The sequence below is a fragment of the Eulemur rufifrons genome, chromosome 6 (assembly GCF_041146395.1).
Source record: "Eulemur rufifrons isolate Redbay chromosome 6, OSU_ERuf_1, whole genome shotgun sequence".
Lineage (NCBI taxonomy): Eukaryota > Metazoa > Chordata > Mammalia > Primates > Lemuridae > Eulemur > Eulemur rufifrons.
In genome coordinates, this window is record NC_090988.1 from 94,065,713 (window position 1) to 94,083,302 (window position 17,590).

Genomic DNA, 17,590 nt, shown 5'->3' on the forward strand with positions numbered 1-17,590 from the left:
TCCAGGAACCCATTTCTCTAAAAGTACCAAGCTTTTTATAACGGCCATTTTATCAGAAGCCAAATAGGAAAGCAAACGAATCTGAGTATTTAAAGTAGAAGGAAGCAGGAAATTACTTGTACAACTGATGAAGAGTTGGACAGCCAAAAAAAGACAACCCAGAGATCAGCAACTGCAGGAAGCCATGACTATTGGTAGGCTGGATGGACAAAGAGAAGCAGTGGCATTACTGTAGCCCAGAGGCCAGGGGGCACGGGAGCAGATCCAGCAAAATCTAAAACCTTGAGTGGGAGGAAAGTAGAGCCACACAGCTGCTGCCAGAGCACTGCTCAAGAGGGCATAGAGGGGGAAGAGAAATACCCTTCTTCCCGAATCCAATCTCCTACTGGTGTCTTGCATTGGTGGAGCCCAGCCAGACTCCAGCAGATATGGAAGCCTGAAAACTACAGCCTAGAGGGATCAGTTTTCCTGTGACACAGGACAGAGCAGGGGAAGGGTAAGGACTTGATCTGTAGGAAAATAGGTACAAGATTGCACATTCCTAAAGGCCATGTCAACCAGGAACTAATGGTAAAGGGGGATGGAGAGGTCACCTAGACCCAGAAGCTCTTTCTAAGCAGGAATCACATCCCTGAGACTGTGATGACCTGCCTTCCCAGCCCACCTTTCCACTACTTCCTTCAAGGCATCTAATACTCCAGGCAAGTGGGGTTCTTTCAGGCCCCCAATGAAGCAATTATTCTAGGTTTCTCCGGTGTGCTTACTCATGGCCTTTTCTTATCTGGAGGTCGACATTTTTCTAACAAAAATCCTACATACTTATGTATGAACCTACTTGTTTTCTAAGACCCTGTTAATGAATTATTTCAACATTTGCTGAATGACCTATAAATGCCAGGCACTAGGCTAAGAATCAAGAATATAAAGACCATTAAGACATAGTCCCTGACCACAAGGAATGCAGTCTATGAAGAGGCAGAAACCACACATTGGTCCATAAGCCCCAAGAGGATGGGGAGAATGCTTTCTGTATTTCTGTAAGCCAAGTAGCTGGCTGTGGACAGAACCTGCAGCCATCCTCCTCATCCCCCCACTATCCATTCTTCCCTTCTACAACTAGAATCCCCAATTTTTTTACTAGGCCATGCCACCCAGAACAGAAGTCTCCATTTCCAGCCTTTTCCCCAGCTAACTATAGCCATATAGCTAAGTTTTGGCCAGAGAGATTTCAGTGAAAATGGTTTATGCAATTTCCAGGAAGTATCCTTAAAAGGCTCATCTTGTTTTTCCATCTTCCAGCTAACTGGAATGAGATCCTCCTGAAGGCTCAAGCTGCAGCAGCCACTTCAGACCTAGGAACTGAGGCCACAGGCAGCAGAGCAACAGCACAGAAGGAAGCCTGGTCCTCACACCAAGGAATAGGGTACCAGGCCTGGACCACTTACTTCTGGACTTTAACACAAAGTGAGTTAAGTCAGTGTTTGTTTAAAGCAGAGGTTGCCAGCTTTTTCTGTAAAGGGCTAGATGATAAATACTTAGGCTTTGAGGGCCATATGGTTCCTGTCACAACTACTCACCATTGCTGTTGTAGGATGAGGGCAGCCATAGACCACACACAAATAAACATCACTGTACTCCAATAAAACTTTATGGACATTAACACCTTAATTTCATCTAATTTTCACATGTCACAAACTATTATGTTCCTTTTTTTCCCTCAACTATTTAAAAATAAAAACCATTCTTACCTTGTGGTCTGCACAAATGGCAGTCAGATTTGGCCTGAGGGCCTTAGTTTGCTGATCCCTGGTTTAAACTAATACATTTTGGTTTTGTTTCTTTAAACTGAACCTATATCTAACTGATACACTGCCACAATACCAGGCAAATAGTAGGCCTCAGAAAATGCTTGTGAAATGAACAACCAAGTGATACACACTGCCCAGTGTATATCACTAATGACTAGAACACGGGATGTGTATGGGCAGAGCCTGACCCATGGGGAGGAAGTACCAAACCCTCTGAGAAATCTGGACTACGTTCAAAGCAAAGAAGACCCAGTAAAGGGTTTTTTGTTTGTTTGTTTGTTTTGCTTTGCTTTGTTTTAAGACACGGTTTTGCTCTGTTGCCCAGGTTGGAGTGCTGTGGTTTGGGGTCACAGCTCACTATAACCTCAAACTCCTGGGCTCAAGCAATCCTCACACCTCAGACACCTGAATAGCTAGGACTACAGGCATAACACCATGCCCAGCTATTTTTTCATTTTTCATAGAGACGAGGTCTCAGTGTGTTGCCCAGGCTAGTCTTGAACTCTCCTAGGCTCAAGTGATCCTCCAGCCTCAGCCTCCCAAAATTCTGGGATTAAAGGCATGAGCCACTGTCCCTGGCCCAGTAAAGGACTTTAAGCTGAAGAGTGACATAACTACGTTTGCAATTTTTAAAAGATCACTTGGGCAACAGTGTGGCCAAACTGGAGGAAGACATGACTGGAGGCAGGGAGGCTAGCCCCAGTGCCATCTTTGCCATGGAGATGGTGCTCCTCTTTCTGGTTGGAATGAATTAGTTTTGCTTCTGTGCTCCCTAAACCTTTATATGTGTAGTACTTCCCATAAGACTAACACAGAAAATAGTATTTTCTACCTGTTTTCATGTCTGTCTCTTTTAAACTACATGCTTCTTGAAAACAGAAACTATGTTATATTTATTTTGCATGCCCCAGCACATCTAGCATAGGAATTTTCTCAAAAATAACTGTTATTGAACATATGCATCTGATTCTAGGTGATCTGGGATCCACAGCCAAGATTAAAGCAGCTAATTTTAAGGGATAGTTTATGACCATAAGGGTGACAAAGACCATGCTACAAACTGCCACACAAGTGGACGGGGCTGTCATATCAGCACTCTTCCCATTCAGGCTGAGAGGACCTCCTGGCAGCAACCTGGGTGTGCAAGAACCTCACCGGCATGGGGATCTTAGAGAGTTCTTTTCCAATGCAGTTCTTCATGATGCTCCATAAATTGAGGCTATAGTTTGGCTTATATGGTATTCTGGTTCTCTTTTCTTTCTTGGTCTCCTCTAGCTGATGCTTGTACTGAAAGCAAAAACAAAGCCATTCAATCACCCACAAAGAACAGAAAACCCAGTATTTACAACCTTCCCTTCCCCCATGCTAAAAAAAATCAGTATTTCCTGTCTCTCTTAGCACTTCACAAACAAATCCTTGGGAATCATACACCAAGTCCCTTAGCTTTGATAACTCCCATATAAGTATTACCTGTTCATCAAGACTGATGTCACTGCTGGCTCCACTGATATTGCTGCCAGTACGTCTGCATGGATAGAAAATGTAGAATTAGAACAAAGGCCAGAACTAGAGTTTGGTCCTCAACATTTTTGTTGTTGTTAAGGTATCTTTCTGATGATATCCTCCACGTTTCTTTCCAAAGCAGAATGCCAAGTATACTGTATAAACTTACAAAGACACATAAGATAGAATAGGTATGAACTTAAATATCTCTGGAGAACTTGTTCATGTAAAAAAGCTGACAATTTTCCACTCACGTACAGAAAAAGACTCAGATCTTAGTAAACATCAACAACTACGATATGCCCACTGAAATGTTTCTAACCTTTTGATGGCCAGATACGTTTATTTTCTCCAACAGTTCAAGATAACTTACTTGTGGCCCAAATTTTCAGGCATGGTGATGATCTCAGGAGCATCAAAAAACTCATTCTCATCGTCCTCATCACTCATGTCCCCTTTGCCAGAGCAGCACTGATCTGCAAGGAGAAAAGCCTTGTTCATTTACTTCGGTTATATTTACCAAATGCCTGGTATGGCAGCTTCTTTTAAATACCAACCACAAATATAGCAACAAATGGTAAAAAGCAGTAGAAAAGCCAAAGAAATTCCAATTCCACTTCGCATGAGCTATTGATTGTGGAGACTTTGGAGTTCTTCTGTCAATCACAGAAAACCACTTGGCTCATATCAGAAAAGCTGCTAAACAACTAGGCATCTCACCTTTGCCAGAACCGGCACTGCCAGGAGTGTTTGCCGGCAGCACGGTGGCTCCCCGGAAGGCCCTCTCCAGGTGATTATGCTGCTTCGCCAGCTGCTCAAGGGTCTCTTCCAGTCGGATACGCTGGTCTCTTTCATACTGTAGTGACTTTTGCCACTTTTTACTATGAGTCTGGGCTAACATAAGGAAATCTCTGCAGGCCTGTATAGGGAGAGCATTGATTGTGTCAATTTAACTAGACAGAGGTTCCCCTCAGGCCTCTGCAAGCCCATTAAGTAACCTTATTCTGGGAACTGTACCATGAAAGACCTTCCCTGTTATGACAAGGTATCAGGGACAGCTAGCTCCGTGCTGCAATCAAGGTCAAATCCAGACAACCACGATTATTATAGTTCTTTTATACCTTCCTGGTCATGAGGACCAAACAAATGCCAAGTGCAGTAAACCTAAACAAAGTATTTGTGGCAACATCACAAAGGGCAGGTATGTGAACTGCACCAAAAAAAAAAAAAAAGAGATCTACTGACTGAAAGAAAGACAAGAAAAAACATAGGGTAACTGCTTTCAACAAATTCTTAAAAAAAAATAAACCAACAAAAAAAAAAGTGTTTAATGAGATTTATTTTATTTTGTTTTATTTTTGAAACATAGTCTTTCTCTGTTGCCCAGGCTAGAGTGCAGTGGCATCATCATAGCTCACTGCAACCTCAAACTGCTGGGTTTAAGTGATCCTCCTGCCTCAGCCTCCTGAGTAGCTAATCAGCAAATTCTTGACTAAACTCAAGTAACTTAAAGCTGAGGAATTCTGACACTGAGAACGGAGAATCTGCACTGAATTAGACCAAATATGGGAAAACTTATTTGATTTTATTTTGGTCACTAAGAGAAACAACTGATCTTAAAAATTATAAACCTACATAAGGAATCAAAGAAAGGATCCAGAGAAAAAACACACATATCAAATACGATCATATCAGTTTCACCACTGGCTCCCCACTAACATGAGGACAAAATCTTAAGTACTGGTTATGAACATTAAGGCCCTTCACACCACGGCCACCACCCGTCTTGTATCCTCCTCTCCAGACAGATGTACTTACCTCTGCACCCTACAATGGAACCACACTGAACTGCTACCATTTCTTGGACACACAGATTTCTTTCAGGCCTGCCCACCTCAGTAAATGCTATTCACTGTCCCTAGAATGCCCTTCTCCATCCCCTGTCTCTAAGAAAGGGGAAATCTTCATTCTTTAAAACTTCCTGGCAAATGTTACTTCTTGACACCTTCCCCACTAGTCTCATAAGCAGCCAGTTTCTTCTCTACATTTCCATAGCATTTTGCCCAAATTTCTACTTTACACATGCACAGCAGTATCGTGACCGATGTTCTCTCTCTCCAGATGGATCCTGTGCAATTTAAAGACACATTTTACTGCTTATTCATATACAGACTCCAGTTCCTAATTTAGTTGCTTTGTACATAGTAGGAGCCTGATAAAGTTTGTTTAATAAATAAATGAAGGAAGCAAGCAATGTAAGCTTAAAAGTTGATCCTCTGTTACAGAGAAACTAAAAGGTAAATAGAATATCCATTCCCATGGCTTCAACCATTACTTACAGGCCAATGGCTACTAAATCAGTAATTTTAGCCCAGCACTAAGTTTCAGACCAGAATATCCAACTGCCTATTCAATGGCTCAAAGTAACCTCAAAATCAATGGGTCCCAAAGTGAACTCACCACTTTCTCATGCTGACTCTGCTTCTCCCTTTGATGTTCTCCCTGCCAAGAATAGTTCCAGGGCCCTCCCAGTTGTCCAAGCCAGAAAACTAAGGGGCACCCTTCTCTTACTTTTGCTTCCCTCCTCACATCCAACTATCAAGTCCTATTGATTCTTTTTTAATATTTCTGGAATCTGTATACATCTTTCTATCCTCCATACTCAGAGGTAGTACAGAGTACTCACTCTGGAGTTGGGACCGTTGGGGCTCAAATCACAGCTCCAGCCCACTATCTAGCTGTGGAATTCTGGGCAAGTTATTTAACCTTTCTGTGCCTCATCTTTCTTTATCAGTAAACAAAGAATCACAATAGTAACAATCTCAAAGAGTTGTTGCTTTACATGGTAAGCACTTAGAACCATTTTGGGTTCACAGTAACCAGCCTCACATCTAGCTACTTCATTGCTTTAGTAACAGTCAAGGGAAAGGGAGGGATCTGCATATGCCACACCACTACCTGGATCAGTGTTTCTCCCTCACTCCTTTTTAATACTGGTCATAATTAAAATTTGGCTATGTCAGGCACTTTGCTGAGTACTTCACATAAATTACCTAACAAAATCCTTCCAACAACCCTGTGAAGGGTCTACTAGTATCATCACCATTTACAGATAAGGAATTGTGGTCATAGAGGATGAAGGTTGTCCCACGTTACAGTTAGGTCACCGAGGCAGTTGGACTCCAGGCCCCAAGCTCTAGCTTGCCTTTCTTCATAGGAAGAATCTCACTGCTCCTTCTGAATTTATTTGAAGTGTCACCTTCTCTAATCCTCCTAGCCTGAGCCAAACACTTCCATTGTGCTATACCACAGCAGCTCATGCTCTTTTCCATCAAGTCACTTAGAGCACTCCATAAGGATCCATTTGCTTCTCTTTCCCTCACTAGAGAGTAATCTCTCTGAGGGCAGGAACCATATCCACCCTCAGGAATATCTCCTAACACAGTGCCTAGAACACAGCAGGTGTTCAACAGATAGCAAATGAATATAATAACAGTGTCAAATTTAATTCCCTGATTAGATTCACTTTGACAGAAAGAAAAGCTATATCCTAAGCAATCAAGAAATTGAGTGAAATGTATTCTTCCTTTGATATAATTTTGCTGGTTTAGAGCTGTGATACTCTAGCATGTTAATTTTTAAAATGCATATTACACTTAAGTCCTTGTTATCATCACCTAAAAGGTACAACGGAAATAACACAGGGATAAAAAGTATATTTCAAGCAATAATCAGCTATGAAAGGGGTACAGGCAGTGCACCAAGGGAGAACAGAATGAGAAATCAGAACTTAACCTCCAACTTTCAAGGGATCACTCCCTTTAACACAGACTCTGGACACTGAGAACTTGGGGAAGAAGAATTTCCCCAAGGAACAAAGATAAGTATATTTTCAAGAAAAGTTCAAATTAAAGTTTCAGTTTTATAAAGCGGTCTTTTATTTAGCAAAAGTTTCCCATCAGACTAGGAAAAAAATTGCCATGGAGTGAGGTGTTCACCTGATGTGTATAAAAGGCAACATTCACTCTCAGGAGACTGTTGTACCCTAAACTGTTCTATTTAAAAAGTATTTACTATTAACTGACCATATGATTTATGAGGTTTTCCTGATCACAAAAGGACTGGAAAACCAGGCACACAGTCACTAAGAAGTGAGACAGTTTGGAAAGAGTGCCTGACTAGACATCAGAAATGCTAGCATCAGTACTGATTTGCTGGATGGTCCCAGCAGATAGTTAATCTTCCTGCAGTCCCTAAGTGGAGAGTATATAATTTGTCTTCTTTTTAACTCGTGTGAAACAGAGCACTGAACAAAGTGTTCAGGGCTTCAGAAAATGATACTAAATTAAAGGTTACCACAACTTTCTATTACTCAACAAAGTGGTTAAATGAGAAAAACTAAATTTCCCCTTGGTTACAGGAAAAAGTGTTGATCTTTAAGGGCCAGGTGAACTAAACGAGTTCTAAGCAGATGTCATATGTTACTATCGCTCCCTAAACAAGAGAAAATCTGGCACTAGTAAGGCAATTTAATCTCATTTAATTACACAGGGAAAAAAAACCCACTGTGCTTAAACGTTTCCTCACAGAATACTCTTCTTACTTATGAAAAGTCTTCAAGTGTTTTTATAAGGAAGGTAACTAAAACCACCTGCCAGGTGAGAATCAGTTACCCATAGAGGAAAAACAGCATTGTTTAAACCATGTATTCATTTCATACTCATCAATACATTGGTAATGCCAGTGGTGCTTGTATATACTCAGAGCCTTGCATCTAAGCAGCTAAAATATTCCACAAACCAACAACAGCCACCCGAGGAGGGAGTAATAAGAAGGCAGAAGCATTGGCTCCTCTTTATAAAAGAAACCCAAAGTTTAGCATGTTGTCTTATCAACAGTATTATCCCTGAAATCAAGGACAAAAGATGGGACTAATAAATGTTACAAGGTTCTCACTAGTACTTGATCCAGCCTCCACTTACCCCCCTGTATGCCAGAATGCATTAGCAAAGTAAGCACGTGACTTTGTTAACTTAAAGCTCAAAGAACATGATAGCAGAAAGGATGCATAGAGACCTTTTAGTTCCAACAGATTAAGTTAGATATAAGTAAATAAAACCACAGCCCAGACAGAGTAAGGGACTCAACTAATAACACCATGAGATGTCCCGCTGGTTGTAGAAGCAGGGCTGGAACTCTGGACTCCTACCTAACTCCCCGGTTGAAGCAATGTCCTCCTGACCACTTGAGCCGAGCATGAAAGTCATTCCATCTGTGCAGCCTGTTCTAGTTCATGCAATAAACAATGTAACTTAAAGTCCTTGAGCAGTGAAGCAGGACCTAGTACTCTGCTTTATCAATTACAGTTTTCAGACATTTGGGAAGAATGATGCTTCAAAGAGGGAAAGAATCAAAACAGAACACAGACACCGTCTGTACTCACGTTGATCATGGCATTGGATGTTATCCTAAAGAGTGTGGCTCGTTCGTTGACCTGTTTGATCTTTTCATTGCTCTCAGCAGGCAACTTCAGGGACTCCAGCTCACTGAGAGAACGCTGCAGAGCGGTGCCATGCTTAGCTATCAAGTCATTGCATGTGCTCAGGTCCTCTACTTTGCTGGAGAGGGTCCGAAGTGTATTCTGCAGTTCAGTCTTGTCAGTTTGTGAGACAGACTCTTCATCTCCTGATTCATCTGTAGGAATGAAAAGACAAAGTTATGTGACCCCACTCTGCCCACAACCAAACCAACACTCCTCATGCTGTGCATTCTGACTGACTGAAAGCTTGCCATTACCAGATGATTTCTCTATCATGTGGTGCACACAGCACCTGTACCACAAACACCTGGGGTGCTTCTTAAAGAGGCAGAGTCTCTGGCCCCACCCCCAGAAGACTTTAATTAAGCTGGTGTGAGGCAAAGCCCCAAAATATGCCTTTCTAATAAGTTGCCCATGTAATTCTGATGCACACTGAAGCTTGAAAGCCACTGACCTATAGGACAGCATGGAGAAGCTGAATGGCTTTAAAATTGGGAATGAATTATTGACCTTTTAACTGTAGCCTTGAGGGTTCCCACCTAGCCCAAGCTAATAATTATTACAAATCCACCATCATCTGTTGGATGATCAGTGGGTGCCGTATGAAATGAGTTGAGAATCACAGACTAGCTCTTTGTAGACCAAGTCCACAACACTAAAGGGCCCATTAATTTATCTTTTCTCAAAGAGAGCTCAGGAACTTTGTGATGAAGTCATTTGACACTAGACCCACCATGAAAGCAATGCAAGGTATTATGTTAAATAGCTCTCCAATAATAAGTCTAGTAGAGAAGCTATGTTGTACCTCACTAGAAGTTTTGTACTTAACACTCTGTAACAGCAAAATGCTTTTCTAGCAGTGTCACTTCCCTTGGGGGAGCTAACATCAGCACTAAAATCAAAACAAAAGAAATAAGAAAAGACTTGCCCTATCTGCTAGACAGGGAGGCAGGGCCAAAGTCAGAATATAACCTGTTACTAAAAAATTTACAAAGTGGTTAATTTTCCTTTCACTGCCTAATAGATATTACATACAGTATAAATGACAAAGGATAAGATAAACGACAGACAAACAAAAGTCAGCAGGTGACCATCTTGGTCAGCTCTAAGTGAATAAGCTCCATATGATTAAACTATCAACATCTCAGGGGGAAATCCTACCATACTCCTTGAAGAAAAATTAAAACATAACTTGCCTGCTCTTTTTAGTATAACCAATGTAGCAAAATGAAGATTTTTTTCACAGAAAATATCACATATACAGTTGTTGGCAGTCTATTTAGGATTGTTTCAACTTAACTAACAAACAGTTAACTAAGAAGCCATCAGGAGATAAAAGTATAGCCAGATCTAGATTGTGAATTGTAATAATCCTAAAACTGACCTAGCAATAAAATAATTATTGTTCAAAATTTTAAGGCAGCCAGTTGGCATTAAAGGCAAAAGCACAACTGTTAGGCGTCTAGGACAGAGTTTTTCAACCTTGGCCAGATAATTCTTTGTTGTGCATTTGTTTGGTGCACCGTAGGAGGTTTAGCAGCATCCATGGCCTCTACTCTGTAGATGCCAGTAGCATCTCCCCCTAGGCCTCTTCAGTTGTGACAACCAGACATTGCCAAACGTCCGCTGGTGGCCTGGTGTTCTTTGCTCCCTACCTGACTCTGCCAGCATCATCACAGCCTTGGCCTTGGCCAGTTCCAAAGCTGTAACCCAGCGCTGCCGCTCCACTTCTGAGCTAGCCTTCAGATGGTAAGTCTGAGCACCCCCATTGGAAATAATGAAGTTGCAAGAATCCTCCACAGTGATATTGGCTGTGGCGAGGTTGATGGTACCACGGCAGGTATGTCTCATTTCAGCCTTTGACCTGCAATAATGAGACAAAGACAAGCTAAGTAGAAAGCTGATGGGTGGCTTATCCTTCATCACATTCCATTTATGTTCCTAACTCTGAGCTCTTTGAAAATATGATAGTCTTAGGAATCAGCAAGTTCTAGTCCCTCAAATGGTTCCTGAAAATTCAAGCAACAATCAGTAGGGATTTCCTTTCAAAGCCTGTATGTGTTGTTTGAGTCAGATTTTATTCCCCTGCTGTTCCTCTCATTTGCTTTTTAAAAACAGGTTTCACTGAGGTATAACTACATGAAATACCCATTCAGCAATTTTAAGTGTACAGTTGAATGAATTTTGACAAATGTATACAATTGCGTAACCACCACCACAATCAAGATGTAGAACATTTTCATCACCTCAAGAAGTTCCCTCATGCCCTTGTGCAGTCAGGAATTACCTTTTACTTAGCAAGTTATAATTACAAAGAGCTTTATAACCTCATGGAACAAAATTTCCTACAGCAGTCTTATTCCCTAAGAATAGCTCCATTTTTTATATACTGAACCATCTCCCTCACTGTAACAGGCCAAATGCAAACTGTCACACCATGCTTAGAATTATATTGCAGGAATGTAAAAAAGCACATTTAAATGTTTAGAGTATTAAATATTGGCTAGGGCTCAAATGATATGAAATAAGAATAACTAGCTTTCTGGGGGATTAAAAAAAGAATAATCATAAAGGAATCACCAGGTGTTCTAATCCTCCTGGAATATATTCTTTCCTAACGTCCACCAGCCTCTCTTGGTGGGAACTCCTAAGCCATCCTATTAATAGCTAGGGAAGATTCAGCAGATCTGCTCTCAGAGGACTGGGTGTAAAAATTTTCCCCATCTCTACTGACTGACAGTTCTATTAATAGACTAACTTTTGAACTTTACAGCACTAGTTGGTGACAACAAGCTACAAAACACTTCACATAAAATATCAAGCTTCACATAAAATATCAAGCTTCTCACGCAATTGAGTATGCAATGAAAACTGTGTCATTTCCCCGCTACCCGCTGGTTATGCCCAGAGACCTGCATGTGGAGACTGCAGTTTTCCCTGTCCAACTTGGAACATACAGAGGTCAAAGTCCTTTGCCAACTGCCACAGTACAAAGCAAAGCCATTTCCCTTTCAGTGGAGCCAAGCGGCCAAGCACACCTGGCACATCCAGAATTCCTGCATGCCAGAAATGGCACACACCCATCTCCAGAAACTAAGATTTGGTATGTTTGAGAAAGTCTGTTTACTGTGCTTAGGAAGGCAGGTTTGCTGTTGTTCTATTTGTCACATGAGACTGGTTTTTCTTCCTCAAATGTACAAATGAGCAGTATGGGAAGGCCAGGGGGGTCTCAATGGACTGGGCCACTTTCCATCCTCTGCACCTGCCACACTGTAACGTGAATCCCTGCTTTTTCTATTCTTACCTCCCTGCCCCCAAGCTTCAGTTACATTATGAATAATGCAGGCTGAAATACAGACACACAGCTGACAGGCCAGCTCACCCTTGCTTTCTACTCCAAGGGTGCTACTTGGACCTTCTTCCACATTCCTCATTGGCACTTTTTATAAACCACTTCCTGGGAATCTCTTCTGCCTGGATCATCTTCATGAACTAAAAGTTTCTCAAATAACATAAACTATGTGGCAGTTAAAAAAAAAAAAATACCAAGGAACCCTGGGTGTAAGGCAGGCTTGACCTCGGAACTCTTGGGTTTGGGCAGATATACCTATGATTATAAATGGTTAGTGCAGAAGCAGGAATGACATGGACTGCTCAGGGTGCATTCTCAGGGTGCAAGATAAGTTCTTCAGGCACTATAGTATTAGGTGGTATTTTATGGCTAGAAAGTTCTTCCCTGAAAAGGCCAGCTGAAATAGTAATTCAATCTCTAGAAGCTAGCCAGAAAACTAACCCTGTGGCCTGTCACAATGTTTCTGGGAGAGCTAGGATTCTACATGAGGTTTTAAGTAATGGGACATCTATGTAACTGGGTACGTAAGAAGCACAGGATAGGTAAAAAGAAGGAAGTGACTTGCCAAAGCCTTTTAGGCCTATTAAGACAGTTCATCAGAAGATGGGTCTGTGAAGTGCACGATCTCAGTTAAAAGGAAAACAGTATTTTGGAAATGGCATACATAAGAGATTGCAGGTTTTGGAGGTATGACTAGCAGGAGGAAGGACAACTTGGCTAAAAAAATTCCAGGAGGGAGACAAGGGCCAGAAGAACCCAGCTGGCAAGAATAAACTGCCAGTATAGTTGGTAGGAAGCATTTCAATGCAATTTTGAGGATAGTGCATAGAACTGATAACTCTGGATCCTGTTGCTTGGTTGGTTTGTGGGTGGGACCATCTTAGTTGGCAAAGATAGGCCTATGGCATATTTCCCAATATGTGGTTTGGTATGTTTTGAAAGGAGTTTTATTCTGTAGTCAGACAGGTACCACTAGCTCTTGTAAGGGAGAGGTTAAAAGTGGTTACAAATACTTGGAGAGATAGCAACATGTACGTTATTAATGTCCAAGATCTGTACTGATTAAAGAATCAACAGCCTAGAAAGTAGATTCTATAAGAATGTGGGTGAGGCAAAAATGACCACACATGAAGGCCCTTAGACAATTTTTGAAAATGGGGTATCAGTACTAATAGTGACTTTTGACTTAAGTGAAGCTATAAGTCAATTGAACATCAGAATGATGGTCAATAACAGGAAAACATGAACTTGAGTAAGTAAAAAAACTCAGGCGAACTAAAATTTTAGATTTGTGATCTAAACTTAAACTGATAGTCCTGGATGTGTTGTTAGAAAGGGTCATAATTAAAATCAATTCTGAATACAATAATGCAAATGATGTACACAACTATTCACAACTAATGTTGCTTAAGCATTGAGGATGAGCTAAGGCATTTTCCACAGTTAGAGGAAAGATAAGAATGCGCTCCTACCAACAACCTCCAACTCCTCCCTTCAGTTTCTCCTCAAAATTCTCTAAGAGCCAATACAATGGAGTTGATGGAAAAGAGACTTGTCCACCTCAACTCTCCTGGTAGCAGAACGACTACTAGCAAAGGAAAGGAAATACAGAATGAGCTGCTTTTCAACATCAGTGTTTTAGGTATCAAATAGGATGGTATTTAGAAAAAGATTTCAGTTAGGAATGTCATTATATTAACAAAAGTCTTCCTTAAAAAAGACTTTATACTTTTTGTATAAAATACACATAGTAGGCATGATCCATAAACTTACTTGCTATTGATAAATAATTATCTCTGTAATTGACTGATCCATGTAACACTAACCTGGGTTTTAGGTTATGTTGGTGTGAACAGAAGTAGTTTCAAATCCTCATTCCTCCAAAACCTTGGGAAAGTTGCCCATGTTACGTTTCAGTTTCCTCATCAATAAAATGGGAATATCGCCTAACTCCCAGGGTGGTTGTTGGGAGTCAACAAAGTACTATATGTAAAACACCTAGCCACACTGTCCAGCCTTCAGAATATGTTGACATCCTGTCCCTAAATCATCTATCTTGATTCCTCTATCTATAGTAACATGAGTAACCCAAAAGCATGCTATGTTATGGCCAGGGTGTGTCGCCATAAATATATATTAAACAGTCCAAAATAAACATTGTTGAACAGAAGTAATCATACCAAAAACATGGATGATTCTTTTAATAACACTTAATTCTAACTAACCAAAAAGATTACATAAATGTTGGATAAAACAATTATTCCCATTGAATGATTCCCATGGAGGAGGTGGGGCAAGCAAAAATAAAAGCAGCACTGGAGTGCACATCTCCATTCTGGGCTGTCCAGAAGGTGAAAGCATATGCAAGTCTTGGAGAGATAAGGAAAACAGGGGACAGAATACCAAAGCTACCCTGTATGTGCTGTCCTTGTGCCTCAATGTGGAGAGTAAGGGTGAGTACATCAAGAGCTACGAATAACCTTGAATTTTGGAGACTGGGCACAGACAGCTAAAACTTGAGATTTGCACTGTAAGCTTCTTGGGAGCAGTGTTCAGATGTGCTCTCCTACATGTGCCCCCTTAGCACCTACAACAGTGCCTTGCTTGCAGAATAAATAATTGCACCCATGTGCTGGTGGAAATACAATGGAAGAACAGATGCTCTCCAAACAATTGCTGAATGGAAAGGCCAGGGGACGAGGGGAAGATGTGGTACCCAGGGGGAGGGGAGGTGTAAGTCCTGGGGTTTTCACTTTCGTGATAGTGGGCTCCTGTCGCGGGCTGTCAATCCGCGCAGGTGACGAAAATGGGCCTGGGGCGACCTTGGGTGCCGTGCCGGCCGGCGAGGGTGAGGGCGCCAGGACTGTCGGCTGCGCTGGGGGAGGCAAGGTGAGTGACGGCGCCCCGGAAGCAGTTACCTGTAGTAGCTCAGGAGCCCGTTGCTCAGCACGAACCACCGCCGCTGGTAGCCTTTGATATAATTGGTCCATTTGAAGAGCCAGCCCTCTCGAGCCGAGCCCGAACCCCCAGCGCCTGAGCCGCCCGAGCCCCCCGCCGCCACTCCCCCGGCCCCGGGGCCCGGGCCGCCCGCCGCTGCCGCGGCCACAGTCCCTGACGCAGCCCCAGAGCCTGGCCCCGCATCTCCGCGGCCGCCGCCTCCTCCCACCACGGGGGGACCGGCGCCGCCGCCGCCAGGAGCTGCAATGGCTGCCGGGCCCGGCCCCACCACTCCTCTCAGCTCCGTCGCCGCCATGAGCCGCCGCCGCCCGGAGATACAGGACCGGAACCGCCTACGAGAGCCGCCGTCGCCGCCCCGAGCGCCCCACACGGCTAGCGCATCAGCCGCCGCCGCGGAGCGTCCCCGCCCCGCCAGGCCCGCCGCGAGAAGGAGGGCTCGGCCGCCGGGAAGGAGGACGTCGATTGGTGCCGCTGACTGTCACTTGAGGAAGACCCCACAGACATAGGCATTTCTCTCGGACCTGTCATTCTACACCGCCCAGTGAGAGCCCGGGGTGGGAAGCGCCTGTCAGATCTGCCGTTGATTGGTTTGGGTGAAGGCCAATCAGGCGCATTTAGAAGCTCATTGGTGCTTTTCTGAAGTTTCTAGCGCTCAGGGAGGACGGAAGAATGCGGAGGTGCCCGGCAAATTTGATCGCCGATTGGCTAGCGTTTCCGCCACTCATTTCAGTTTGTGCTCTTGTCACTGCCACGTCACCCCCTCCCATCACTCTTCGCATCGCCCTCTTCCGCCCTTACGGATTGGTGGTTGGTGTCAGCTACTCAACCTTTTCTACCATTTACTGAACGAGTTGAGGAAAAGGAGGCGGAGTCTCATCTTCACTATCATTTTTTATTGGTTATCATCTATGTCACTCCTATGTCGGCGGAGAGGCGGGGCGATGATTGGAGATGATTGGTTCTGAGAATTGTCTGTGGATGCTGCGATGCTGACCAATGAAAGAGACCTAATGAGAGAGGGCCGGCTGGGACAACCAATAAAATCCGGGAAGAGCGCTTGGGACGTGTCCACCCGCTTCCAGCTTTGGGGAAGTGATGGGAGGCCAAAGCGAGTCTGCCTCTCAAAGCGTTTTTTGATGTGGACGAGATGTCGGATTCCCTCTTTCTAAACTACAACCATCATAGTTTCTTGTTAAGAAGAACCTGGCGGTCAGAGTGACTTGGCAATCAGCGCACGCCTGAATCCCTCTTTTAGGGTCCCCTTCTAACTAACTCCAAAGGCCTGGATTCCTGGGGAGCCCAGAAATATCTTCCTCAGCTCCCCTCCTGGATCCACAGTCCCCTAATTCCCTTATCTGGTTTGTTCATTATGGCAGCGCACCCCTTATCTTTTGATTCTAAACGGTCATATGTTTCTCAGGAGAAAATAGATTTGCCAGGACCTGACGTCTTGTGTCTCTTCCAGACCTGAAGGCCGTTGGTTTTGGCATCATAAGCGCACATGTATATGCTTAACTTTAGCCAGAAAATCTTTTTTTTTGGGGGGGGGCTGTATTTTTTATTGATATAGTTGTACATATTTTGGGGGGTACATGTGATATTTTGATACATGCATACAACGTGTAATGATCAAAGCAGGGTAATTGGTATATCCATCACCTCAAACATTTATATTTTCTTTGTACTGGGAATATTATAATTCTCTTCTAGCAGAAAATTGTTATTTTTGATCAACTAACTTTGTTCACACATTTGTGAAAATCACAAATTCAATAACTAATATAACATTTAGATATAAACTATTGTTACAAATGTAGGCAAAAGCTCTGTACTTTGGGGAATCCAGCATCTGTTACATTTTTCTAGTTTGAACAGGCAATAGAAATAGCTGTTAGACACTAAAATAAATTGACTTTCCTTGGCATTGTGCTTCCCAGTGTCAAGAAAGTAAAGAAAAATATTCTTTTTTAGGAAATGGTTTCAAAATGAGAGAAATATTTATTGAATTCTGGAGAAAGAATATGCTTTAAAAATCTTCAGTTAGATGTAGGCTATTTGGGATTAATTTTTTTTTTTAACTGAACTAAATCCATTTATGCTTGAATTCTGCCTTTGCAACCTCCTGGCTCTATAACTTTGGGAAGGTCATTAAGCACTCCAAGCCCCAGTTCTCACTTCTGTTAAACAGGAATAAAACCTTACAGGGATGCTGTTGTCATTAAGCACATTAATATATTTGATAAACTGGAAACAGCTACAAAAATGTGAGTTGTGTTGCCAATCGCAAAGGAGAAACACATACTTTTATGACAGGGAGATCTGGCTGCCCCCACCTTAACCCACTTATCCGACTTAGCATCACTAACCCTGGGACAAACCAACATTTTTGTGAGGTCCCTGGTGTGCTGCAGCATGAAGTATACAGCATCA

General features: G+C 42.6%; 1 protein-coding gene across 1 annotated transcript in view; it reads right to left on the reverse strand.

Annotated features, from left to right (window-relative positions):
- Nucleotides 1–15,635, reverse strand: part of OSBP (oxysterol binding protein) — a 32,818-nt gene extending 17,183 nt beyond the window's left edge. The window contains exons 1-7 of the mRNA XM_069471445.1: nucleotides 15,121–15,635; nucleotides 10,506–10,714; nucleotides 8,755–9,005; nucleotides 4,032–4,230; nucleotides 3,685–3,787; nucleotides 3,279–3,333; nucleotides 2,964–3,095 (exon numbers count right to left, since the gene is read on the reverse strand). Coding sequence (XP_069327546.1) covers nucleotides 2,964–3,095; nucleotides 3,279–3,333; nucleotides 3,685–3,787; nucleotides 4,032–4,230; nucleotides 8,755–9,005; nucleotides 10,506–10,714; nucleotides 15,121–15,455 — 1,284 coding nt within the window. The 5' untranslated portion in view covers nucleotides 15,456–15,635. The remainder of the gene's footprint in view (nucleotides 1–2,963; nucleotides 3,096–3,278; nucleotides 3,334–3,684; nucleotides 3,788–4,031; nucleotides 4,231–8,754; nucleotides 9,006–10,505; nucleotides 10,715–15,120) is intronic.
- Between the last annotated feature and the right edge of the window lie 1,955 nt (nucleotides 15,636–17,590).